This window comes from Lepisosteus platostomus, chromosome 19 (genome assembly GCF_059453375.1).
Source record: "Lepisosteus platostomus isolate fLepPlt1 chromosome 19, fLepPlt1.hap1, whole genome shotgun sequence".
NCBI lineage: Eukaryota > Metazoa > Chordata > Actinopteri > Semionotiformes > Lepisosteidae > Lepisosteus > Lepisosteus platostomus.
This window is the reverse complement of record NC_142629.1, coordinates 12,338,096-12,364,691: the sequence shown is the minus strand read 5'-3', so window position 1 is coordinate 12,364,691 and position 26,596 is coordinate 12,338,096. Positions and strand designations below refer to the sequence as shown.

Sequence of the window (26,596 nt, the reverse complement as noted above, 5' to 3'; positions counted from 1 at the left end):
GCGAGTGCATCAAGCAAGCTTTCGACAAATAGGCTCATAATAAGACATGAAGAAACAAAGAAGAAATACTCTCTGGTCAACATCGGCGAGGAAACCAAGAGCCGATACATCAAGCCTGAAATCAACTCCCATACAAAAAGATCTAGTCAGGAGTTCATCAAGAGTAGAATGAAGGCCTCGCTCATCGAAGAGAAAATCAACAAACTCTTGTCAAAGCCACTCCACGGTCAGTTTTACATACAGACTTTTAAAAATTATGTTGACAGAAAACTGACCTTTGGATGGGTACCAAGCTCTGGGCTACAAGGAGAGACAGAGAATCTTCTCACGGCAGCTCAAGACCAGGCATTGAACACTCGCTATCATCAGAGGAATATCCTCAAGATGGATGTGAATGGCTTGTGTCATCAACAAGAGGAGCATATCAGCCATATTGTTCCTGGATGCTCTAATCTAGCGCCAAAAGAATATACGCATCGGCACAATAAAATAGCTAGCTACTTGCACTGGTCAATGCTTCAAGAGCTTGGCCTAAAAGTGCCTAATCACTGGTACGATCACCAGCCTGAAAATGTTGTGGAGACGGAGAACATCACCATCATGTTCATCATCATCATCATCACACCGATCATACCATTGGAGAAAACCGACCGGACATCATCCTGATCGGAGCAAGAAGCGATATGTTCTCATCAATGTAGCCGTTCCAGATGACCCAAATGTCTGTCTTTTAAGGAGGTCGAAAAATTAAGCAAATACAAGGCCCTTGAGATTGAGATATCGCGCATGTGGAACACAAAGGCGCAGTGTGATCCCAGTCGTAGTCAGAGCTCTTGGAAATATGTAACTCAGTTTTCAAAAGCACCTCGAGGAGCTGCCAGGTAAAGCGAGTGCGGCTCAGAAGCAGAAGATCGCTCTCCTCGGAACAGCCCACATACTCTGCAAAGTCCTGACCATCGGACAATAGCAGGATCTAAGGAATGCAGTGGATTCCTGGTCAATAGCAACCAGCAGAAAAGCTGAGAAGATAAAAATTTTATAATAAAAATAATAATACAAAGATCACCCAAGTCCCATAAATGTCAGAATTCAAACAGCCTTCTTTTGTGCTCTTGTTTTATCAATCTTTATTTTACATTGTACACTCCAAAAGACATTGCATGTCTTTGCACTGGAAAACAATGTCAGAAAACCAGCTTGTAGAATTAAGACAGAATCCAGGCAAGTCCTTCAATCACAGTGTAGAGTGCCACGTTTGTAGGAGTCAGTTACAGTAGTATCAGTACCCAGTACAAGAAACAAATAAAATTAACACAAACACTAATGAACCTCAACATCACAAAGATAATGTCACTGAGGGTTTTCCCTTCTGTCTTTAAAAATACACTTGCATCAGCTAAAGGTATATAAACATACAAGTCTTACTTGTGCTGTAAGAATAACTGTGTATTTCTAGGGTTGTGAACAGTACCACTGCCTACTGTTTATTTGTAAGGCTGCGAATAGTACCAGTGCCTACTGTATATTTACAGGGTTGTGGGTGTAACTACAGGATTTTCATCTTTATGTCTCACTCTCACAAGGCAAGAAGGGTCTGGATGGCACTGATCCTCAGCACAGTCCAGTGTTTCATTCTCAGAGGTTCCCTGGGCTTTAGCCTGATGTTTCAGCTTGCTTCTCTGCCCTATTCATGGAAACCACAGCATTGCGTGTGCTGAGGGCTGACAGGCCCCTTTGTGTGACTGAATGCGAGAGAGATTAAAAGAGATGACATTTTGACCAGATTATGAGAAGAGGAAGGATGAGATACCAACATAACAGCATTGTGATATCATTGAAAAGTCTTAATGGCACTCTTATAACACAGGTAAGAGACACAGGCTTGCAACAGATCAATGTGTAATATGTAAAACAAGAAACGACAAAGGTCAATAACAATAGTTCTTAATCTAATAGGTTTGGTTTTATTTTGCAGTATAATATGAAGATGTATTAAATATCACAGAGATCATTCAAAAACACCTAACTGGTTTGTCAGTTTGTTTCAATTGCTGATTGATCACCAGTGGTTAGTCCAGTCCACCTCTGGGTTAATCAGTGTAGAGTAAATAGATATTTATTGTACCATATTGGAGAAAAGACATGAATGAGTCCCTCCATTGTGTATAACACTGAAAATCAAACAAATCAATCAACCCAAGCAAGCTATACAGTTAAAAAAGTTACTTAATACTGTGTATAAAAAGCCTAAAAAGATACCAGTATGTGTTATTTAATACTGCGGTAATCTCTAAAAACATTGCATTCTGTCAAGAATTTCTGATTAGCATGTGGGTTTTGTTAGTACAGTTCTTCTTGCCCATTAGGTCAAAAACAGCAGGTAGCTCAGCTCGGGGGAAATGGTTTCTACCTCTTTTCCACAGCAGAGGCATCGCAAAGTGTAGCAGTACATTCTGAAGGTCTTGGCAAATGTAAGCAGGCAGTAATGCAAATTAAAAGTGCAGTTTGAACCATAAGGGAAAAGACCTGACACCGACAACACTCGCACCTTATCTTCCTGCATGCAAATTGTAACTGTAAAAAAAAGATTATGTCCATTATTGTCTCTTCTGGGCTCAGTCACATCCACAGATGTGTGTAAGGCAGAGGGCAGGCTGCTGAGAGACAGCTCAATACCTCCCTGTTCTGTAGAGATGTTCCAGGTCCATGGGCCCATGCTTCAGCTAGAGGAGCAGCCTTCCCCAGACGCTGTTGAAGTGTACGCAACCCACTGTTTCACATAGTTTGTGCAATGCTCCTGGTCATTTAACACGGCAGAATTCATTTGGTCCTTGTCCGCAAAGTCCGACTGGACCGGGCTACTGCAGTCTGATTCTGCAAACCCGCTGTCAATGGTGTCCAAATCCAAGCCCACCCTTGGGTAGCCATCATCTTCGGATCTGTCGTTGGAAGCATACGAATCCAGGGAGAGGCTCTCCAGCTCATTGTCTCCTGCCTCCAGCGGCCACACTCTGGACCCATAGAGGTTGTAGAGCCCGACCTGTGCTGGCGAGCTGGCCGAGCTCTCCTCGAGGCCCAGCCTCGGCTCCTGGCTCCTCCTGTAGCCCGCGGACACATGACCGCAGGAAATAACGTCGCACCTCCTGGTCGCCGAGCCCAGCAGCCCCTCCTGCTCCGGGCTGGAGGGCCCGTCCAGGCCGCAGGCGGGGTAGTCAAAGCAGTTGTGGCTTCCTTGGCAGCCCCTGTACGGGTCCTCACCCCCCAGGGTGTTGTCAGGGTAATCTTGCTCTTCCTCGCCCCACACTGTGACTGTGTCAATGGAGATGTGGCCTGTCGATTTGTCGGTCAGCTGGCCTGAGGCCCCGGGGAAGTACAGCTTGGAGCAGTCGCCGGTGGACACACTCACGAATGAGGTGTCGCCTTTGCCACGGCCCCCTTTGCTGTCCTTGCTGCTGTCCTTGGCCTCCATCTTACACAGCTTCTCCAGGGAGCCCTGCTTGTCACTCACGACAGCCACCACGGTGTCCTTCTCCAGGTCGAACACTGGGAGAGTGCTGATTGGGCCTACCCATTTCTGAGAGAAAACACACACAAGAGCACAGACATCAGGAATGAAACCGAATGCGGATGTTACTCTTCAAAATTACGCGCAGAAGCAGGTATTATAACAGGCAGTGTTATGTTAGCACTTGGGAACAAAACTGAGTTATTTTTTCAGCACACTATTGTATTTACATTGCTTGGGGACTCATTGGCTTGTAGACAGGGCACAGGAAACAAACAGTGGAGTTCAAGAGTTAGATTTTTGAAACAATTATATGAGAATCATTAAACAGAATGATTAGGGTGATCAACGGCATTGCTGTAGGTTGTGAAACTGTAGAAAATTGCTGATTTTGAAACCCTATCTTTAGGCATCTTGTGGGGATTCAGCAAATTTGTAACCACATGACTTACAAGTGTTCTTGATACCACTACTACAAAACCTTCTCAGTTGCTGTCTTTACACACTTCTGTAAGTAACACTTGATCTGCCTGTTGAGGCTTGTTATCACAAGCAAATCTGCAACCTTTTAAGGCCATCTTAGAAATGAGAGGAGGCCATTTGACCCATCTAGCATGTTTGGTAGAAGTTCAAAGGTCCAAGGATCCCATCCAGTTATTTCTCGAAAAAGCCCAGGGTATCAGCTTCAACAACATGGCTGGGATACTCCAACATCCCTTTTGGGTAAAGAAGAGCCTCTTGTTCTCAGTTTTAAAAACCTATTTATGTAGATATCACTTGTTTCCTCTAGCTCACTGATTATGCTAGATTATTCTAGAGTTCACTGGGTTGACTCTGTCAATGCCTCTGAATACTGTGAATCTGATAAAGTCCTTACATCTCTTTGCAAGACTAAAAAGGTTAAACTCTTTTAGTTTGTCAGGGTGTGATATTCTTTTAAGCCTCTGAATGTATCTGGCTGCTCTTCTCTGAACTGAATCCAGAGCACAAATAAATCTTGTTATCATTACCATTAAATCTTAGAAATGATCATGAGGTTCAGCAGGCTCGTACTGATAACCTTTGAGTGGATGCATGAATGAGAGCTGCACAATAGTTTCACTACAAGGTGAAAGAGATGCAACTGCATAAATGATTCCTGGTCACTTTCTTGTTCTACCTTTAATTTGTGAAGATTTGCACTTATACATTTTCCCACAGGTGCTTTTATATCCCATAATGCATTTAGTAGCACTTTCTTCCATGTTGCTGTTGCAGAGACTTATAAACACATCACTATGTTTGTCTTGAGAACTACAGGCTTGTGTGTCTGCTCTGCCCAGCACTGTCATTGAGATTGTTGCTCAGGAGTTTCTTACTGGCAGTGCAGGCCACAGAGAGAATTGTCTCCTGAGTCTTAATTAAATCCACTTAATTGTAGATTTCCCTGTGTTACTCTTACCCATCTTGTCTTATATTCTCTTTAATAAGTATTTCCAGTCTTTCTATATTCATTTTTAAAAGCTACAGTACAGCATGTTCTGAAGTAAAGTGCACCTAAAAATGACTTTACTCAGAACTTTGTAGCCTTGTGACTCAAAGGTGGGTGTGCTGGAAGAGCCTGCTTACACTTCCTCACTCTCCCCATGTGTGCTTACAGGGTTTGTAGCTGTGAGCCAGAATGTGAAAAACACAGACCTGGCAAGTCCACATTGGGTGAGTATATAAAAGATTTCTTTGTTTGTTTGGCTTCTCCAGGTGATCGTTCCGCCAAAAAGCCTGCACCCCATGCTTCAGCAAAGTTTGTTATGACATTAAATACCACAAGATAGCTGAAAGGTAAAAAGGAAATAATAGCACTGCAATTTCCCTCACGGGATCAATAAAGTATCTATCTAGATGATTACGAAAATTGGGAGCTTGTAAAAAGGGTAGTTTCATTACTTTACAGCAAGAGTGTATAATGACAAGCACTGCATTTTAATTTGTAAAGAGCGACTGTTTAGTTTTCTTGTAGTAAAACCCAAATATGGAACAGATAAGAGGAGATATGTCAGAATTCAGTGTTGCTGTGTGTCCATGCAGCTGGTACCCAATGCAAGTCTGAATATACCTCATTGGCATGGGTGAAGGATCTTAAGAACTGAGCATACATAAGATCATACCTCCAGTATCTTTTAGCCTCTACTTCATTATACTTTCAGTGTATTCAGCTTATTTTAATGCCTCTCACTCTTAAAGCACAGCTCTTTATTTATACTGTGCTTACTCTTATTCACTTTAGTGACGTGACGTGACAGCCCTGAATGGACATGATTGTAAATACAATGTGAAAGCCTTGTGGTCATCTTAAGCTATAATTACTAATCAGCCCCCGCCTAGTGTGCATGCACCTGAGCAGGCAGTGTGGCATGAAGAATGATGAGAGCTACTGACAGGCTTTTGCATCAAAGCAAAAAAGCCTTTCATGAAGGGCCAGAAAGAAATCAACATTGCATCACTGTGCTTCTGCCTTATTTTTAAACAGGGTGGTTCATTCTCTGCCTCCAACATAAAAATACGCTCCAGTCATCCTGAGCAATACATGCACGTCTGCCTTCCCCTGTGTGTGCTTTGATAAGACCAAACAGTTCCCAAGGTCATCATAAGAATCCATATATTTAGATCCCTGTTTGTATTCGGGATTTGTTAAAGGGAACTCGGCCCTTCCCTGGAAAATTGTCAGGATGCATTTCTTCAAGGGAGTGGAGAAGGATTTCTCAAAAACCTCCCGAGTTCTTCAGTGAAGCCAGTTTTTTTCTAAAGCTTGACATCCAGACATTTCCTTGTTATTAATTGCATCATGCTAACCCTTTTCGGTGTCTTCAGTAAGAGCAGCGATGGCCACAGCTTTATTTTTTAGATCTGGATTAGCAATCCCATTTTATTTTCTCAACACATCTTGAAGCGGTGCTTTTCTGCACGGGTCTGAGTGAATCTTGCTTTTAATTATAATGTCTGCTTTTCTGTGAAGAGACTCCCATACCATCAGCCCTGTTTGAACCTTGGCCTGGCCTTCAATGATATTATTTCCGTGTTCGAGGTGGGTCATACCAAAAAATGAAAAACTCAGACTCTCCTTGACAACTTTCTGCTGGGCCAGGCCAAACTCGTCATCTACAAGACTCGGAAAAATAAGATCTCTGGTTCTGGGTCTGTAGACTTGGTGAAGATGTTTGAAGGGTTGGTGAAGAACAGGATATAGTTAGAATTTATGTTTTATAAATCTCATAACGACCTCTGAACTTTTGAAAAACGTTGGTGTTTTGAAAACATCCTGTGCAAAATTGTGAACAATGAAAAAAATTGTGAACAATGAAAGACTGATATTCCAGTTATGATTTTTTTTATTTTTAGGGTGGGGTTTTAGGAGGAAAATCTACACTTTGTATTTTGCTTTTCTGTCAATAAAAATTGATTGAACTCTCACATTAGAGAAAAAAAAATCATTTTTGTACATTTCAGAAGAAATAGTTATGTAGTATCTTATGAATAGTGAAGGACAGTCAGTTTCAGTTTCTGTCTTTATGATCAATCAGAGTTGCACACTTTTCCCACATTGTAACTAGAAACCCCATTCTCAAAAGCATAACAAGTCTCTGCAGGTGGGTGGATAGACTCCACCCAGAATGGACAGAACAGCTACACACACCTGAGTGTTTTGATGCTCTTCATTGTGCTTGCCTCTGAGTTTTTGTCCTCCTGAATGTATAATGTGTTTATTCCTCAGGTGCTTAGAACAGGGAACATTTAAACTGCCTTGTTCTGGGGTGACCACATTGCCAGGCATTTTACATGGATATGTTACTGCTGTTGTGGCACAGATTAGGAAGAAGATGAAACCAGCAAACAGAGCTTGCAGCCTTCCTGTTTTCTGCTTGATTTACAGAATTTTATAGTACTCACTCTATAAAGACTTTTACATTGTGACTCTTGTGCAATGACTACTCAAAAATAGACAAGGCTATCTGAATCTCTAAATGGAATTTAGAGGTGATATAATTCACATAACCTCAATTACAACAAGGTATGCATTTGTGAGCGCATTGTCAGCTTTATTACAGTCAGACTTTTGTCACTACAGTAGATGAAACTTCAGTGCGCTGTATCTGAGATATTTTAATACCGTTAAGCTTACCTTTATTTTTTGCAACCAAAATAAAGTTGTTACTTTAAACCTCAGGTACTTGGTTAGCTTCCTTTGCACTACATTCGATAAAAAGAGCATTTCCGCCAAACACTAATCTTAAATAAGATAAATGAAGACGAGATTGTGTTTTGACGTGTGAGATATGTGCAGTTGCTTTTACAAACAGCACTTAAAAAACACCGGAGCAGTCTCCAAATAGGTCACTGGGCAGGTACAGTTAAGACAGGGGCAACAAACAAGAGGCCACACTTACTACATGAAAACATGGGAGGCCAGACTCGCCACCAGAAATAGAGGGTGTCTATCTGTGCATATTCCTTCCCAATGCTGCAGTTTAATCAAAGAATGAAACAATCAATAAAAAAATAAAATACTCTTCTCAACACTAATGCGTCATTCTGTGACTGACTACTTCTGAGTATTTTTCAATAGGTGTAGGCATTTTGCCTTTCAAAGGTGTATTCATTGCTTGCAGAGTAAAGGAAGAATACTGTACCAGGTATTTTGCCATCTGTGATTTTGTTTTAATGCTATTTTCACGAGCGATAAGAATCAGACACAATAAGTGGGTGTCTGCCTAGCAACGCCTACAGCTACCCATGAGCCCTGTGTCAAGATTTGGGGTAGATTAGATCAGCCATGCAGTCCAAAAAAAAAATACAAAACACAACAAAAACAAATCCTGTTTCATGCAGAACTACTGCTTCCTGATTATTCACACCAATGAACTGCTGTGGGAGCATTATACCCACCCTTAGGAAAAGTTTGTAGTTCATGTCTCCAGCTGTACGTTTTGAATGGAAATTACAGTGACCTCACATTCAGTTTGTTCCCTTTTGTCTTTTCATATAATAGACAAGGTGGAAGGTGGAGATGATAGGCTTGCGCTCAGCAGGGTTAAGAGTTTCCTCTGACCTGTTATGTGGACATCCTGAATACCATGCAGTCACCCAGAACCATAGTTGTCCACCTTAAAGATGACAGATTTCTAATTTCTGGCAACCCAGATTAAAGTCCAGATCTGCAACAGCTCACTGTGGCTGGACTTTATTTAGATTAGAGAAACAAAATCCAGCATCCTCTTTTAAACAAGGGGGTGATAAAATAATTACAAGAGGTATACTAAAAGACTAGCTGTGTGCATATAGTTCCAGATGTTACAGTTATGGCTTCTTGCACCTCACCTTGGTAAATTTGCGTGAATGTCTTAACTACTACTTGCTGGGGTAGAGGTCTCAGTGCACCTGCTGCTCTTAATAAGTTTATAAATAACATTCTTTCAAATATAGGATGGCCATAGGTACATCAATGAGTGTAACACATGTAAAATAGTCAAGTGAACACAGGGACACCAGCACAAATTGCGCCTTTTCTGTGTCGTTTATTTACACAGTGAAGTGCTTCCCCCTTCTGGTTAAATATGCTTAAAATTTTCCCTTGAAGCAGATGTTGAGTGTGCAGCATAGTGCAATTGTCTGCGATTGACTTTTGTTGCACTGTGTGCTTTCACAGCTGTTTAGTGAACATCTCGCTTCTACAGGAAGGACCAAATAACAAACCACAATGATCAACTCTGTGTCTCTGCATGTGGATTTCTAACACACTGAGTACTTAAAACTATTTTTACGTGACCTTTGAAACAAAAACACAGACTTGACAGTTCAACCCCAACAACACCATGTTTGACCTTCCACCATTAATACAGAAGATTTATTCTACTTATATGTAAAGGATTCTGTAATAAACATTTTCTATTTGTTCATTGTTCATTTGTGCAACGGGCAGTTCTTAGAATTCTTAGAATTATTAAACAGTTCTTAATAATTATAATACAAAATATTATTAGTTATAATTTTTAATCATTTAGGCACATGAGCAAGTGCAGGAGAGACTCTTAGATTGTTACACTAAAAAAAATAAATTGAAAAGAACGGCTCCAGTTGCTTGTAACTTTTCCTATGTTCTTACAACAACAGATAGATCCACTTCTGTCGGTCTCTCATTGATTAGATACAAAATAAATGTGCAAGCTGAATGACCTATTCTCGTTTGAATCTCCTGCTATGATTTGACATCCCTATATCGTACCTAAATAATGATCCTACTTGGGCAAGCAACTTTGCTACATTCTTGCCTCAGGTTATGTTATTAATTCCTCAAAGTGATTCTCTTTTTAAAGAACAAGACAGTCCCATCCACTCCCCCCACCCCCCAGCAAGGTGAACAGCTACTCCATGCAATGTGTTCAAGGTTTGAAGATCAATTGTATCTATGGATCTGCTGGCTTGTTTCCTGAACTGCAAAACAGTCCTTCGAAACACGTGTTATTTATTCAGGCCATTCCAAGTCAATTCTACCTATGATTCAAAAAAGCCTGAAAGTATCACCTCTTGGTGACACTTTTAGTTTGTTAAAATGTCTGAATTCTGAAGTAGCATCTCCAGATTTTCTGTTTCTTAAATGCACAGTTACTTCTGTCATATTACAACACAGCCATTTGTCTCATGCAATTTGAGGAAACTGGTAGCTTGTTTACTTCTGCTACTGCATTGTACAGTTGTAATAATAACTGTAATAATAATACCTTCCTGAATTTAATAATACTTGAAGAGAAAGAAGTCCTCCTTCTTTCTTAACTATGTAATTGAAAGTGACTTAACCTATTTAACTGATTCTATTTGGATTAGAAAAAGCTTTCTGAAAGAGGGTCCCCCTTGAACTTTTGGAATATTTCTCAAATTACCCTCCAGAACTGTAAACAGCTAAAAATAGTCCTCAAGAGCTAAACGTGTAACTGCTGGAGCTGTGGTACAGCTCATGGTATTTTCCGTGAAGTGTGAACTGCGCTTACAACAGGGCAAGTGTTTCATCAAGGCTCCTCCTATAATTTCCCCTCTTCCGTCCTCCGACTGTGTGAAACCCCCTCTGGGCTGACACTGACACAGGCAAGCTGCAGATGAGTGAGTCACACGCGCCAGAGATGGTGTGGTTCCTTTTCAAGTAATTTTTCTTACCTTAAAATCGCCGTCGTACTTAACGTAGAGGGGCTTGAAAAAGTCCTCAGGGCTGGGGATGTAACAGTGCAGGTAGGGCTTCTTCTGCAGTCTGTGGAGAAACGAATGGGGAGAGACTGTTAGGACTGCATGCTCCTAAGGGTTTCTGGAGAAGACAGCCCTCAAGGTCTGTGGCCAACACTGTGTTATAGACACTGGACAAGGGCCGCAGGGTAAATAGGCACTGGCCGTGGGCTGTAGGAAAACTTTGACTGTGGCCAGCTGAGTGGGTGACAGTCTCCCCACAGGAGAAACAAAAACACAGAGAAACTAGAAAACAACACTGACGTTCTTCTTAATATGTTCCATTTCGGGAGGTTAGAGAGGGGAGGTGGTGGGGTTAAGATGTCTCCCCAGTCAGAGGTGTCTCAGAAGTAGGCGTGAGGAAACTGCTGAAAGGGATGGAAAAGCTACAGCACGTGGGCAGGCAGCAGGGACAGCACCCCTTCCCTGTCTCCCCTCTTTCCCTCACATTCTTCATCAGATAAGGGCAGAAGTGGGCAGAAAAGACTTCTGCTAGATTTTGAAAAACAAAACTAAAAATAAACCAACCTTTCAACATCATTCTTTTAGAAAAGACTGGGTGGCACTGCCAAACACTGTTTCCTTTCGTCTTCAAACTCGCATGCTTCTCTCATAGTGTTCCATCACATATTTCTGATAACAGTGATCACTCACAATCTAGTACTGCATGATATTAAGTGAACTAACTGGCTAAAGGTTTGGAACTGAGTCCAAACACTTCCAGAAGTTAATAAACTCCTGCTTCCTTCCCTGGCTAAACTAAGGAATTTTGGTGTGGTGTACCTTGCAGTCTGTTATTAAACGGCATGTGACACAGAAGTTGTTTTGAAGTCTTTGTGCTTGTGATAAATAACAACATGTCAGAAGAAATATTGAAAGAGCTATGGCCTGGGCATTCATCTCTGAAAGCCTGCTCTGCTTCAGCATAGAACATGCACCCACATGTTATTGGGAATCCGAAACCTCTCACTATTGTTCTCTGTCTTTCCAAGTAACTGAGTGGTCTCTTTACCCCAGGGATGCCAGCCTTGATGCCTCTGTTTGCTCTGATTGCCTGTTTTTTCAAGCATGAAGCAAAGAGGGCTAGCTTAAGGTCAGTGAAAATACGTCCACACCCACAGTGCAAGAAGCCATCAGATTCAGACTGCTGCCCATGCACTCATCCTGACATCACCCAGCAATGAGCGCACAGGCCAATATCCTGCATCTCCTCCTCCGCATGATCAGCAGCTCTCAGGGTGAGCAGCTGGTGATAATGTTTGTCACCTGCACTTTCATATAATCTCCCAGCTGTGGTACAGGACCAGTGTCTGATCTTGGAGTGTTTCAGTCAGTCTGTGGAGGGGGGTAGCTGTCACAGACAAATGTCATGCGGTAAACCAGTCACTTCAGGATCACGGCCAGCAGCTTGGTCTGGCCCCATTTGCAAGAGGTTTCTCTTGTGATGCTTAAGGAGTGGTAAAGCACACTGACCTATGTACAAAATGCATGACTCACAGCCCTTGCGTTTAAAATGTAAATGTGGAGAAGGGGCTTTGAACAGGATGCATGAAAGGTGCTGAGTAATAAAGGCTGCTGCACTGTGACAAATAAACCAGCCCAAGACAGTGTCAGCACTCTCTTAGGGTGCACTGTGCGAAGTGCAATGAAAATAAATGGCCACATCATGCAAACTAAATATTGCACATCTAATTTAAGAAGAGAAATATCAATGTTCTCCTTGTTCAAAGAATTATTAGACATAAACCTTATTGCCACCAGAAGTAGAATCACATGATAATCGTCAGGTTTGGTATTTAATCTTCATATCACAAGATATGTGGACAATTCTGGATATTTTGCAAAGATTTCTATCTTTACGGATTTTGCAACATTTGCAGAATGCATAAAAAATGAAACAATGTCACACGTCTCCTGACTCTTTTGAATGGGTAAATGATGTTGTTTCTAAAATAAGCCAGAACACATTGCAGTGCACGTTTCCTGCGTTCACAGGCTTATTGCTCTGCACCTAGCTTATTTTGTACATGTACAGAAATGACTTGCAAGGCTTGTGGTTTCTTGTCTGTGGGAGGTATTGCAAGGAAAAGGCGCTCATGATTAATCAAGCACAATTTCAGATATAATGGACCAGACAAACATGTAACTAATTTATAGGCATCCTAAGTACATCCCTTGTAGCTTTTGAATTGTATATTAAATGTCTGTAATACCCCTCATAAATTAAGTTCTGTTCACAAAGAAAGACTGAAATTGCATCCAGCATGGATTTAATATAACATTATTTGCTGCTATCATACTAAAAGGTGTCTTAATCTTCTCTAATTGTGTCAGTTTTTGAATATGTAAACCGATGTACATATTCAAAATGCCACTGTGTTTTCCACTGTAGGTCTGGCCTACGTCACTCGTTTCATGGCTACTGTTGCCACACATCCTGCGGCACAGTTCTGTCTCTGTTTCACACGGTGTTAAGACAATTTGTTTTAAATAGAAACCATGCTGGAAACAGACATGAAGATTTAAGTCAGCAAAAGTGGCCAAAGGCACCTGTGTCACTCCAAAGCAAAACCCACCAAAAGCTGAACGCTTGTGAAAACAGAACTGAAGATGCTGCTGGTGCCCCGATTCTCTTCACCCCCACAACTGTCTGAGACTGCCTCGGTCGTTAAAGGTTGGAAAAGACAGACAAGCTTTTAAAGGCAAGCGTGTGGAGCTGGTCTTGCTGGTCAGCTTGACAGAAGTCGGGGGGGTGAGAAGTTGAGGAGATATGAACAGGTACAGATGTAGGCCGAGAGACAGAACATAGAGATCTTCCAAGAATCTCAATGAGCTGCAGCCTGATCTTCATTGCAAGCATACAGGTCAAGCATTTTCAATTTCGGTTGGCCTAGTTTAGATTGCAATCCCAGCACCGTTTGACAAAAACTGAAATGCTTTTGATTTGCTTTTTCATTTAGCAGAAACAAGGATGAAGGCAATAAGAATTACAGGACTTCGAAGTGAGTTCTGTTAATCCAAATGGATCAAAATGATATTTCAAGACTCTTAGTGTGCATTGCTGCTTCTGTGCCATCTAATAATAACCATCAGACTCCTGCTCAAGCTCTCCAGACCCTTCCTTTTGAGCAGTAGTTCAGGGTGCACTCACTATTTTCCGATACTGATGCTATTTTCTCAGAGCCCATTTCCAAAAATATAAATCACTATTTAATTTTTTAATGATATCCTTCATTTCATTCAGAATACGTTGATTTTTAAAGACAGATTTATTCAAGCAACTTATCAGAGTCAATGTTATTATACCAGAATTGTTCTACTTGGTTTTTTTTAAAGAAATTTGCTGAAAGTGTATTTTCTCTTTTGCCCTTTTATGATGCCTGTGACATTCTGGTGTCATGCTTGATTAACACAGACAGATAACAATAGACAGATTAATGTGACACTTACATTTTCCCCACGTAGCACAGGAGCACAAAAGGTACCAGAATGAGTGACAGAAAACCATAAAACTTGTACTGGTCCACCTCTTCAGCTGTTTAGAAAAGAAAAATGGCAGCGATCAGTAACACTTAAGCATCTGCATTTAGAAAGGCCAAATTCACTGCCCAGTATACACCTCCTTCTTGGTGACAGTTAATAAGTCTCCTTTTCCAGATCTAAGAGTTACAATTAAATTTGGAGCAATTATTTTAGCCTCAGTAAAAGTTTGTTAATCATTGCACTTATATGGCAGATAGGGAGAATGACTGAGTCAATGTGAAAAAAACCTTATGAAGGTCAAAATGTGATTCAGTATTAGGAGGAACAAACTTTCTTTGGATTGTTAGCCAGTGAGACACTTATCGTTTCTATAACAGAAGAGCTTTTTATAGAAAGAATAAGTGATGGATCAGTGCCAGTAATAGCCTTGCCTGAAGACTAACGAACTGTCGTCTCTGGCTTTAGATCAAAGAGCCTTACACTTTGTTTTCCATTCAACTGTGGGGCTCCATTCACTCCAGGAACCAGAGTATGTATGCGGTCGGACTTGGGCCCGAACCCTAGCAACATAATTCTTCCCCTTCTTCAAAACAGCATCCGGAATGGAGAGGTATCTCGTGTCGTCTGTGATGGGATAATTTCTCTGCTCCTGGGAAGAAATTATGGAATTTGAGACACAATACAGAAAACACACACACTTACAACACAAGCTCTAATTTGTGCTTCTCTTTTGTCCTTTATGTTTCTTCATAATATGTGAACATCGCTTGATATGAAGGTGTTTTGCACATTAGTGCTCATCTCTTTAAACGTAGGGTCAGCACATTCACATTTTAGTGTGCCCATTCAGTGCACCCAAGGTGTGACTGTGAAGCTACTGTCTGACACCCCTAAGCTTTCAGGAGAAACTCCAGCTAGGGGCCCTTCCTTTGGATCAATGGAAGAGTGCATGCCTTGTAGTTCACAGTAACATCTGACAGCAGACTTCACAACACCTGATGCTGCACTGAATGCAAACTAGCATCCTAAAGGATGTTGCAGTGGACTCATAATTTGTAAGTTTTAGAGCTTGACAACAGGGTCGGAGTTTGCAAAAAGAATTGCAAGCGTAAGGTCAGGTTTTCTCTACAAATCCTCTGTTGCTTTGTCATCAGGAATTGCTTTTTGCACAGAATAGAGGGAATTATGAAGAAACTCCTTAGAACCTAAGACAAAAGAACAGACAAATGCTTTCAAATGAGGGGATGCCTTTTATTCTTCCCCATGAGAAGATTAGCACCTTCATGATCCAAGGATCCCACTGCAGCAGCTTCACTGGTATGGGAGTTTGTTTCAGACTCCCACAGCTCTTTGTTCATAGTGCCTGGGCTTCCTGTTTTCCACCCAAACTTGGTTAAACTACAATATCAATTTAACAGAGGTGCAATTCTTACTTGATGCAACTTCTTCTTTCACTTTAAAGTCCCAAAGTCCCGCTTTGTCTCACAGCATGACTTGTTTGCACTCCAAAGCTTCTGACTAACTTCCAATACTCCAAAACAATTCCTACCTCTGGAGGTGCCTCTTTTTCCCCTATCTGCACTTCATATTGCAATTCGGAATTGAGGTAATAGTTTTCCTCCGGCGTGTACACCATTTCCCAGGAGAGGTTGTAGGCATTCTCGTTTCCCAGTAGCTGCACATTGAAGGGGGGCTGAGGTTTCACTGCAAAAACACAAAGGTTACAAAGATGTGAAATTGGCCTGGAAGTCCTCTGAAATCCTACCGTAGTGTGGAGTGCAGAGTGTAACATGGGAAAAAGAAGCCCTGGTAAACCCTGTGCATCCCAACCTCACACTTTGGTAAACTGTTAGCAATATTAACTAAGCACAAAAAAACAGGGTATAACTATGGGAAAGCTCTAAAAATACCTACTGTATGTAGATTGATAAGAAAAATGTTCATTAGGAATAATTTAAAAATCATCCTTCATTTATTTCAGAAATCACCAAGTTGTTTACTGGAACTGGTAAATAATCCTATCAACTACAATAGATTCCCACTGGACTTATATGAATTGCTAACTGAAAACAAGAAGGTGACGTGACTTTCACAGAGTCACATGCCTCTGCATTGGGGGCGTACTGTTAACCACAGTGGCTGGTTTTTGTGACCAGTGATACCTTCTGTGTGAAGCCAGAAAGGATTACATAGAAGACACCTGAGACAATGTGCAATTACATTTTCCAAGAGACGTGAAGTAACCCCACTCTTATAAAACATACTCCGGTACATCATGGCAAAGTGAAATGTGGTAAAAACATGACAAATTGTTCATGGGCACAAATTGTGGGAAACCATGCTAAAGCTAAGTGAATTAATGGTATAAAATACACACAATACCCCTCATAAGTTTAGAGTACTGCTCTCCACCTCCGGCAACAACTACCTTGTTGTTAACTGAGAGTAAGTTCCTTTAATCAGCATAAAAACTACTTTGGGGCACAGACACAGAGTACATAAGGAAAGACTAGGATTTGTAGAAAGATAACAGCATGGAAAAAAGGACTTATGACAAATTAGCTCATGAATGCAGGTCCCTTTTTTAAAAATATCTGGAATCTCCAACTATCTTCCACCAAAGGTGGAGTCTCCAGTTGCTTAGGACTGGACTTTATGGATACACCCTCAGTCCTGAACAGGAACATCAAGGACCTGAGGACTTGTCTCCTGAAGACTGAATCATGCAAAGCATTTGTTAAGTCTTATTAAGGCTTCAGAAGAACAAAGCGCAGGATTAACAGTTATTTTACACGTTCCTCCTTAAAGAACAATTACATTAAAACTTCGGGAAGGAATTTTTAACACACCATAACTCCTGAGAGTCCACCAAGCCTTTCACTAACTTACCACTTGCTTTCAGGTACACTTGAGTAAAGTCAGTTGTGTCGTTATTGACCCAGACCTTGCAGCTGGAGAACATGCTCATGTCCAAAAAACCATCACCCACAGTCATGTCACACCAGCGCCGGGGTGCTTGCATCTCACACTGAGCATGAGAGATTTCCTCATCATCGGTCCTGCAGAGGCACGAAAGCAAGAGAAAAGACAATGTTATTATAAAATATTCACTTAAAAAACACTTTAAACTTCCTCTCAAAAAGACACCTGCTGTAAGGAACTCTTTGAGCACAGTTCTCAGTGGTTACTGATGCACTTGAAAGGCTCAGCGTTTACATAGCTGTATTCACTTCTGAGGGATGGTACAGTAATACAGATTCATGCATTTTGCTTCTATAAAGGATGTGAAGACAATATGTTAACATGACAGGGATAAAATAACCTTGGCCAAAGAAGTTGGGCAGGCTTTTTGGGTGCTCCCCTACTTTGAGTTTACCATTAAGCTGGATTTCTCTGAGAAATACCCTTTGAAGTTAAAATTAGTGAAATGTGTATTACAAAAAGTTGAGTATGAGAGAGAGTTGACTGTAGAAAGAAATATGAATAGGTCTTAATTATGATTATGGAACAACTCTTTTTCTATTTCCTATTTATTGAGTTACAATGAGCGATACTGCTACAAAAAATGATATAAACAGAGGGAATGTGAGGTAAAAATAAAAGCATGGCTTCACATTTTGTGGAAATTTTGTGGAAGCCAGCTCAAGTCTACATCTACGGTAATAACTGTCCACTCTTATGTTCTCAGAGCGATATACAGTATTATATTAGGTCCTTCTGCCACTAGAGGGCAATATGCTCTGAATTCTGCCCACGACCACTACAGTAAAAGCTTCTCCACACTCAGGGGCAGGAAAACCACAGCTTGACTGGGTTCTCACTGTACACCAGGTGAATGAATTAACATATTTTTGTTTTGACTGAGAACGTGATTAACATAACACTGATCCTGTTTCTGCAAAAACACACATGAAAATGCAACTAATAAACACAAGTACAGATAAAAGAGATCAGATTGTGTGGTCTGCTTCTTCCTGTAATTTAATATGCAGCTTGTTTCATATCCTTATATTGTAGTCTTCATACTGAAATGTTGTTCTTTGTTTAGTTACTTTTATACTTTGGCAGACAGCTTTACTCATAATGACTCCCAATAGTAATACAGTTGCATTATACAGTGCAGAACATAAAGTAAAGTCATAGACAACTAAAAAATTACAGTGTAGTGAATTATCAGGAAGGCTGTCCTTACAAAATGCATGACTCTAGATGACTCTAATGCATCAAGTTAGTAAAGATAAAATACAGCACATGATCATTACAGACAAGGACAGTAAATTAGGTGCTGGATTCCAGTATATTCTTTTCAATATCAAGCAGGTAAGCAAGCAAAGAAAACCTTCTTTGATCTAATCTAACCTTTGAGTGGGTGTGTTGTAGTGAAGTGTTGGTAATATCAGCTTTTACATCATTCTGGCATTCTGATTGAGTGGGCAAAAAATTGTTTTATTCCAAATAAATTCCTCACCATGGAATATGTTATAATAAACTAAAGCTGAATGTCACTGTGGCACAGGCAGATCCAACACTGTTTCACTACACTCCTCTCTTTAATCTTTTGACATATTTTGTTTCTAAAGAAACGGGAAAAAATGATCACACTTCACTTTTTAAAAATGTCATTCTAACCACTTGCCCTTTAAATTTCAGACGCATTACCTCTTTTATAAGACTGATGAGCTGCTGACATTTAATGGCAGGGAACCAGTCACGTACGGTGAAAAGGTTTAGACTGTTCTTTCGAGACGCATCAGAAACAGGCAAGTGTACTTACATACAAGCTGCCACCAAGACATAGGAGGAGGAAGTCAGAGTGTCTGAGCAGGAGCAGTTCAGAGAGTCAATGTAGTCGGTGAAGCAGGTCACACTGCAGGTGCATGTAGCTACAAGAGAAGAAAGAGACGTGTTTTGGATTTGACAAATTTGTCTTTTCCCATGTGGGAGTTACTGTATATAACACTCTTGTACAACAGTCAAGAACGCTTTCTTAACCTGACAGTTGCTGCATGGTTAAGAAATCCAATGCTATTATCAAGGATCCTGATTTCAACCTCTGAAAGGCTACTGTAAAAATTTTTACTCTAGTGGAAAATGTACTCTTGATTTTCTAAAAGGCAGTGCAAACGTCTGCCTCTGCAAATTTGATGAGTGGTAACGTACGAACTGGAAAGACAAAATGATTTTCTGTTATTTAAAAGTGCTGGACTTTTAGATGTGTGTTGTTGTTGTTGTTGTTTTAAACTGTGTTGTGGGTTTTCTCAACATACTGTAGATAGCATATGCTAAAGAAAGTTTTTTTTTATGTATTACACCAGTCTTTTTTACCAACTGCAATTCTCATCAGAATATAGACTACCCAAAAATTGAAAAGAAAAATGGTATATAATTATGAAAATTTCATACCAATGAAAGCTGCAATAATTTCATACCAACATGATAATTAATTAGAGGAGGCAACTTGGCTTATCTTGTTAATGTTTTGGTGTTTGTTTTACCTAACAAACTGGAAATTCCCAAAGTAAGTCTTGTCTCTTAGCTCAGTCATCAAGTGACCAAGAAAAAGTGTTGACAATGAGCATACTCTGCTGCTGGGCCAGTTCCTCTTTTAGACAAAAAGGCCTCTCCTCTCGGAGTCACCTCATCCAGTGAGGTGGGAACCCCCAAGCTGGCACAGGTAAGATGAACAGTGAATAGAGACTTGGCCCACGGGCCAGCAGACAGCCAGCACCCTGTCTGTTGGCCCGTGAGACATGTGGGAAGGTTTTAAGTATACGTATTATTTGCATCCCCACTCAGGAAAAGCTGCGTTCACAATGGCAGAGTCTTGCCACTTTTAATATCTCTGAGTTAGTCATGAGCAGAAATACACAAGTCAGGAGGTCTGGACTAATACATTTCCACATTTTGGAATCTTCCTTAGAAGACTTTATGCCTCCTCAGAATGTGAATGGCACATGTGGAAATCATGCTGTGCTGCAGTGAGCAGCTCAGATTCTGGGCTTTAAGGGCCATAGACCAATGGCCTTTCCAGGTCTGTCTAGTTTTCTTCAAATGACCAAGTGTTCAAGCAGCTCAGACCAAGTTAACTAGACTAGTCCTGGCCATTTCCAGAGGGCTCAAGCTGATCATGTTTTAGAGAGAAAAGAATTGATGAATGAAGAATTGTGCTGCAAACATTATTTATTACATTTTTTATTAAGTTCTTTGGAAAAAAGACAGTGTCAAAGACTAAATGGTTCAAATTGCACTCCCCCAATCCACCCCTCTGCATCTCTAGCTTCTGCTGAAGACTTCAGTGACTTTTCAGGCTTAGTTTAGTGTAGACCAACTGCAGACACCATTTAATCTAACACTTGTGGTTGCAGCAGGAACCAGAATCTCTAAGCGCCTGTATAAGAAGATGCCTTATGTATTGATTTCAGGTCATCACAAGCACAATCACATTTGTATTTGAACATGTAAACACCCAGCATCCTTATCTTTTAAAATTACTAGAATTTATGATGCCTCTCCCTTCAGTATGCTGTGAAAGGGTGGATTTTTTAAGAGATACTTTGTCTTATTTGCCCTGTGGGCTAATAAGTACCAATGACTGGTAATGTTTGCCAGGTGCACTGTTGCTTCAACAGCTGTATACAGAGTACAATGAATGCAAATGAAGGTAGGTGTGAGGAATGACTAATGTCAAGACTTGTCTTTTACAGTAAACCTGTGTTTAGTTCTCTTCTGGACAGGATCATTTAAGGGTTTAAGGTTATTTTGAAAGGCTCATAACCATCTTAAGAAGACTCTCTAAATGACACTGGTGCAAAGGGATGAATGGACATTGTGAGAGCATCTAAATAACCTTCAAATGCACTGAAACAATAAATGACAGTGTGGCGGAAAACTGCACAGAAAGTTTCCTTTGGATACAATTAATCAAAAATAGTTATGAAAGAGGGAGAAAACCTACTGTGTGGAACCAGACAAAAGAGAAACAAAATGGCGAGGACTTGTAAGGTGTCCATGACAGTGACAGGCCAGACCAAAGGTGCTTCTGGAAGCTATGAAGTCACTATAAATTCATTGAAGGTGCTGAGGGAACCTGCGGGATAGAGAAAACAAAAATACCTTTAATTGAAAGGGAACATTTTTTTAATCTTTAATGCTGCATTGTGACACACAGGAGACTGCTGCTGCAGTTTCACTGAAAGCATCTTTTTTCTTTGTCACTATACCTGTAGATCATTACTATAATTTACCCTGGCCATGTACAGACACTTGCAGAAAGAAGAGGTGTCTGATGATAATCCCACCTAAAAATGCCATATCGGGACACACCGGCTATTAAGAGTGGTAACAGATGGGGAAGGACATATTGAAAAGGGGTGTGTGTTTATGATCCATTACTTTTATGACTTCATTCCACTGCCAGGATAAAAGCATATTCATTAAACTTAGAAGAAGCACTGACATTTAAACATAGTATAAGTTAATGGATGACTTGTTTCAGTAACAGGATTCAAATAAATATGTAAAATTAAGCCTTGACTGGACCAGTCTAACACCCCTCGAACAGGTTTTAAGCATTGTGATTTTAAGAGACCTAGAAACCCTGCTGAAATGTGGCATTGAGGACCAGATTGAGGGACCTTTGACCTTCAGTGAATGACCATACATCATACATGCCTGTATCTTATTTTAATAAACTGTGAGGGGAACTGTTTATGGAAGATTTAAGTTGGGAAATACTGTTGAACATATCATCTGTCATCTTTTGTGTCAGAAAGGGATTTGCTGGGTTAATATTTTTTAATAGTACTTGCAAAAAGAGCAAAACCTTCTATGGCCTCTAAAAACATCAGTTGTCATCAGTGGCCCCAATACACCTGCACTGTTTTTACACATAAAGACACTCGCATGAACCTTGAAAAAGATTTTCAGCCAATTTATGACTGTGTAATAATAATTTACCCTGGACATGGCAAGGAATCCAATGCTGTTATGAGGTTTATTGCTTGCTGAAATCCTCAGAACACAAGAGTAATCTTTCTAAAATCCGCCAAGAGCTCTTTCCTCTCACTTCCATTTCACTACCATTTTATTAAAGCCCAGTTTGTGACAACAAAACTGCGGGAGGCCACAAGACCCATGGATTCACTTTTAATTCAGAGCCCGACAGCCGACTTTTGTGTTTACATCTGCACCTTTGTTAAATCCGTTGAGGTCAGGATTTTATGCTTTACTAAAACCACTTGTTTTTTTTTCTTACAGATACTTTCACTTCAATACCCAACCCTGCTGCTTCTCTTTCTCTGTTTTTTACTAGATAAACAAGTGAAGGGATGACCTTAACTACAGCCACATTGATGGAAAAAGAGGAAGTGCTCTTTTAGATTCCAGTTAAGGAAGCCATGCTTTCCACTTGCTCTTTTAATTAGCAATGAACTTTGCATTATACAGTACAGCAACATAATTCAGTTGATCATTAACTAATTGGACTGATTAAACTATTTCTTCCAGTTCTTCAGGTGTTGCTACTTAAAATATACCTAGAATACCTGCAGACACACTGTTCCTTCGAGACCAGGACTGGACAGCCCCGATCCACAGCTGTGGCTTAGATATGTGATTAATGAATCTCTCAGTGGTAGTTCTCGTTAATGTTTTTAGCTCTCTCTGCAGGGCACCTGTATGAAAGTTCAATCATGTAACTCTTTGATAATTTCTACGGCAGATAATGCTTTTGAAATAACAATAAGCAACTGTACCAACAAAGGTGCAATTTTGACATTTTAAAACTCTGAAAGCTCAATAAACCTCAAACATGTTTGCAAGCAAAAGCCATGTGCCAAAAACAAGGGAATTTTCCACTTTCCACTGGCATGTGTGATGAATATGAGCTTTGTGGGCTAATCTTCTTTCAGCTTTCTTTTCTCTAGCTGCTCAACATGAATAGATTAAGTCAAGTCATTTCAGCATATATAAGCATATATGACAAAATACTGTACCATATTGACACCACTTCATTTTGCTTTACATCTGTGATAACAGTTGACTCAGAAACTGTAGCTTTTTAACATTCATCCAGCAGCACAGTGTACAGTAGCTTTCTTTTCACCTGACGAATTAATGACATATCTAAACTTGTAATTAAATCTCCTATACTCCTTTTAAGATGATCATGAAGAAGGAGAGACTTAAACACTCAATGAGATTGCATACCAGTGGGAGCCGAGCTGAGTACCACTGAGGATTGAAATAAATGAATAAACAAATAAATCACTCAGTTAATCAATCAGTCTATCGATCACCCAGTCCACCAAACAATCAATATTAACAGGTACTTGGTTTAAACCAAAGTTTTTTGAAATGCCCTGCATTAGTTAACAGCTATCTATACCTATCTTAGAAAATTAAAAAAATTCCCAGTGAGTCAAAGCTCTACTGATTTTTGACAGTGTGTGTTTGAGAGCTGCTCTTGGAATTACTGTAATCTATACATCTGTTGATTAAGTCTAGTTGGAGTCCCTAATTTCCCTTTTATATCATTGTTAAGTTAAAAGGGAACACATATACTCTCACACAACTATATATCTGATATACATACATATGCACATAACAACTTTGTACATGTAAACGAGGAAGAATTTAGTGTGGGGGATTCTCAGAAACATTTGAATCACTGTGTATTTCAAAGCATTTTTATGACATCTTGTTGAATGGAGCTTTTCAATGCTTTTATTCGTTAAAAAAGGTTCGTTACAAATTCTAGGGAACTGAAAAAGAAAGTATACATCTTCGGATCGTCTGATCCCTGGTGGAGAACTCTTGCGTATAATGTACTGTTCACTCAGCATAAAAACGTCTGATACATTCCACATCACAACATAGAAAAGTTAATTTAATTGGTTATAAATAATATGTTCATGATGATATTGCAATATTCCCTCTTTCGGTTCTACTGGAATGATTTTATGTAATACAAATTTAAAATTTAGAAAGTCGGAAAATACCACATCCGTTTTGTATTTTCATTGAAACTATTGAACAACGTTAAGATGTCGCATACAATTTACTATGCAGTTAACTCTTCCTGCCTAGATATACAAATCAGATATTTCTTCCTAGCTGCTTTTAAAGAACAGATTCCCAGGTACTAACCCAGTAAAGAACCACTTTAAAAAAGCAATATTTTTGAATACCTCAAAATACATGCAGCACATTTTCTCCTTTTGTGCTTATGTTTGAGTTTTATTTCTGAAATTCTGAAATTGCTAAATATTAATTTTAAAAAGCGGTAGAGACGAATATTTAAGATTAAATTACATTAAGGGAAACCCGTTCGCCTTTAAAAAACGTTTGAAGACATACAGTACTTTTACATTAACCGTATATTAGCTACATAGCCCCCAAACGAGTGTTTACATGGATAAAACTATCAATAAGGGAATAAACTGCAAGTCACATGCGTGAGGTCGCAGTAGACAGAGGGAACAACAGCCGTACCGGTGTCGCTAATCGAATGAATAATCGAAACATTACTGTATTTTTAACTCTTTGCGGAGAGTTTTGTCACTATCCCCACTTTTGAAAACCTACCAATGGATTTCAGAGCGTCTTGATGGAGCTGAACAGCGGGGATGCCGCTCTTTTCTTTTTTTTTTAATCAAGTGTAAAGCAACATTGTTTCTTCAGAACCACACATTTTCTAAATTTAACAACAACATGCAAAGCATATTGTAAGTGGAAAACACCAGCTGAAGTGAAGTAAAAAAATACATACGTTATAGATTGGCGAGAATTTGTCAGCATTTACCTTCTCCTTTTCTTTGTTTGCGATAGAACAAAAATAATCCACAAAAATGGTAGCTTTCAGTTCCCGACTTCAATTAAATAAAAAAAATCAGTTTCTTTAGCTGTCTTATCATCTCACACGCGCCCATTGACTTCTGCCGCGGATCGATCATTCCTTAGTTGATAAAGCCCCAACGCATGTAACTGCAACGTCATTTTGCTTTGACTGTATTAGGAGTGAGGATGTGGTTAAGAACTATGCATACTGCTGTTCAGAATGATGCTCCCTCACCCACACATAGCTTCTGCTGAGCAAAATAAAGTCCCTCTTTCGTGTGTGTGTGTGAAAAAAGTGGGTGCCTGGCTCTGAAAAGGTCAATTGTTAAAGGCTTGTGTTGCAGAAGGTAAGACTTTCAGGTCTGATCACCGTGCACAAAGTTTCAACCTTAGTGGGATCGCACAAACATGTTCTTGCTACGTACAATACATGAAACCGAAGTTAACACATCGGAGATATGGATGTACATGAAGCAGTCTTCATAATGACGACTTCATAAAGTAGTTTACAAACCCCAGTGGAAGTGCTGCGGGGGGTATCTACAACAAAAAAATCTTCTATTGATGTTACTGTTTTCAGTGAGCGTTTTTGTGAGAAAAAAAAAGAAATGGCAGAATACATTTCAACTATGTAGTGGTAGTTTGGGGATCCTCAATGTAGAACAATATTTCACCAGGGCTTCACTCTTCTTAGGCTGGAGAGGGGTTTGTAAAATCACTTACAATTAAACCCCCCCCCCCCCCGTTTAAACACACGGTCAAATTGAAGTATAGAATAGCACAGAAGTCTAGAAATCTAAATAAGTTTGTTATTAATTATAAATATAAAAAGAATAGCTGCAGGTCAGAAGATCTATTGCGTTGTTAGAGTAGTTAAACTAACGGTATCCAGTTAGTTAGCACTAGCTGACAAACAAGCGGTGGTCTGGTTCAATCAATAAATAATATTTGACTACACTGAGCTTTCATCAGTGACATCTCGCTGAAGACTGGATAATAGTGGCCAGAACGTTTTAACACAAATAAGCACGGAAACTGCCCTGGTCAAAGTCACTAACGATCTTCTAATAGCTTCTGATTCTGGTTCTCTTTCTATACTCATCCTTCTTGATCTCAGTGCTGCTTTTGACACTGTTGACCATGAAATCCTACTTTATCATCTTGAGACGTGTTTGGAGTTTCTGACACTGTTCTCAAATGGTTCAAGTCTTACCTCACTGATCGCTGTCACTTTGTCTCTCTTAATGGGTATACATGTAGGTCTGAAATTGGTCTTGTTAAGTCTTGTGTTTCTCAGGGCTCAATACTGGGCCCCTTGCTCTTCAGTATTTACATGTTTCCACTTGGTCAGCTTTTAAGATCACATGGCCTCAGCTATCATTTCTATGCTGATGATACTCAAATATATAGTACATCCATACCAAACATGACACTGATGTGGCTGTCTCTATTCTATCTAATTGCATCTCCGACATAAAAACTTGGATGACTCAAAATGTCCTTCTTCTTAACTGTGACAAGACTGAA

General features: G+C 40.0%; 1 protein-coding gene across 2 annotated transcripts; it reads right to left on the bottom strand.

Annotated features, from left to right (window-relative positions):
- Positions 1 to 1,099: 1,099 nt before the first annotated feature.
- il21r.1 (interleukin 21 receptor, tandem duplicate 1) lies at positions 1,100 to 25,231 on the bottom strand. Of its 2 annotated transcripts, none has more exons than XM_088612533.1 (9): positions 25,002 to 25,231; positions 21,189 to 21,320; positions 19,008 to 19,116; positions 17,123 to 17,292; positions 15,783 to 15,937; positions 14,714 to 14,882; positions 14,201 to 14,285; positions 10,688 to 10,778; positions 1,100 to 3,574 (listed from the first exon to the last, which is right to left on the bottom strand). In XM_088612533.1, exons 2-9 carry the CDS (start codon positions 21,241 to 21,243, stop codon positions 2,720 to 2,722), a joined length of 1,689 nt encoding a protein of 562 aa, XP_088468659.1. In that variant the 5' UTR covers positions 21,244 to 21,320; positions 25,002 to 25,231; the 3' UTR covers positions 1,100 to 2,719. The 2 variants fall into 2 exon arrangements, with proteins under 2 accessions (XP_088468659.1, XP_088468658.1); XM_088612532.1 differs by having other exon boundaries at positions 25,035 to 25,231.
- Between the last annotated feature and the right edge of the window lie 1,365 nt (positions 25,232 to 26,596).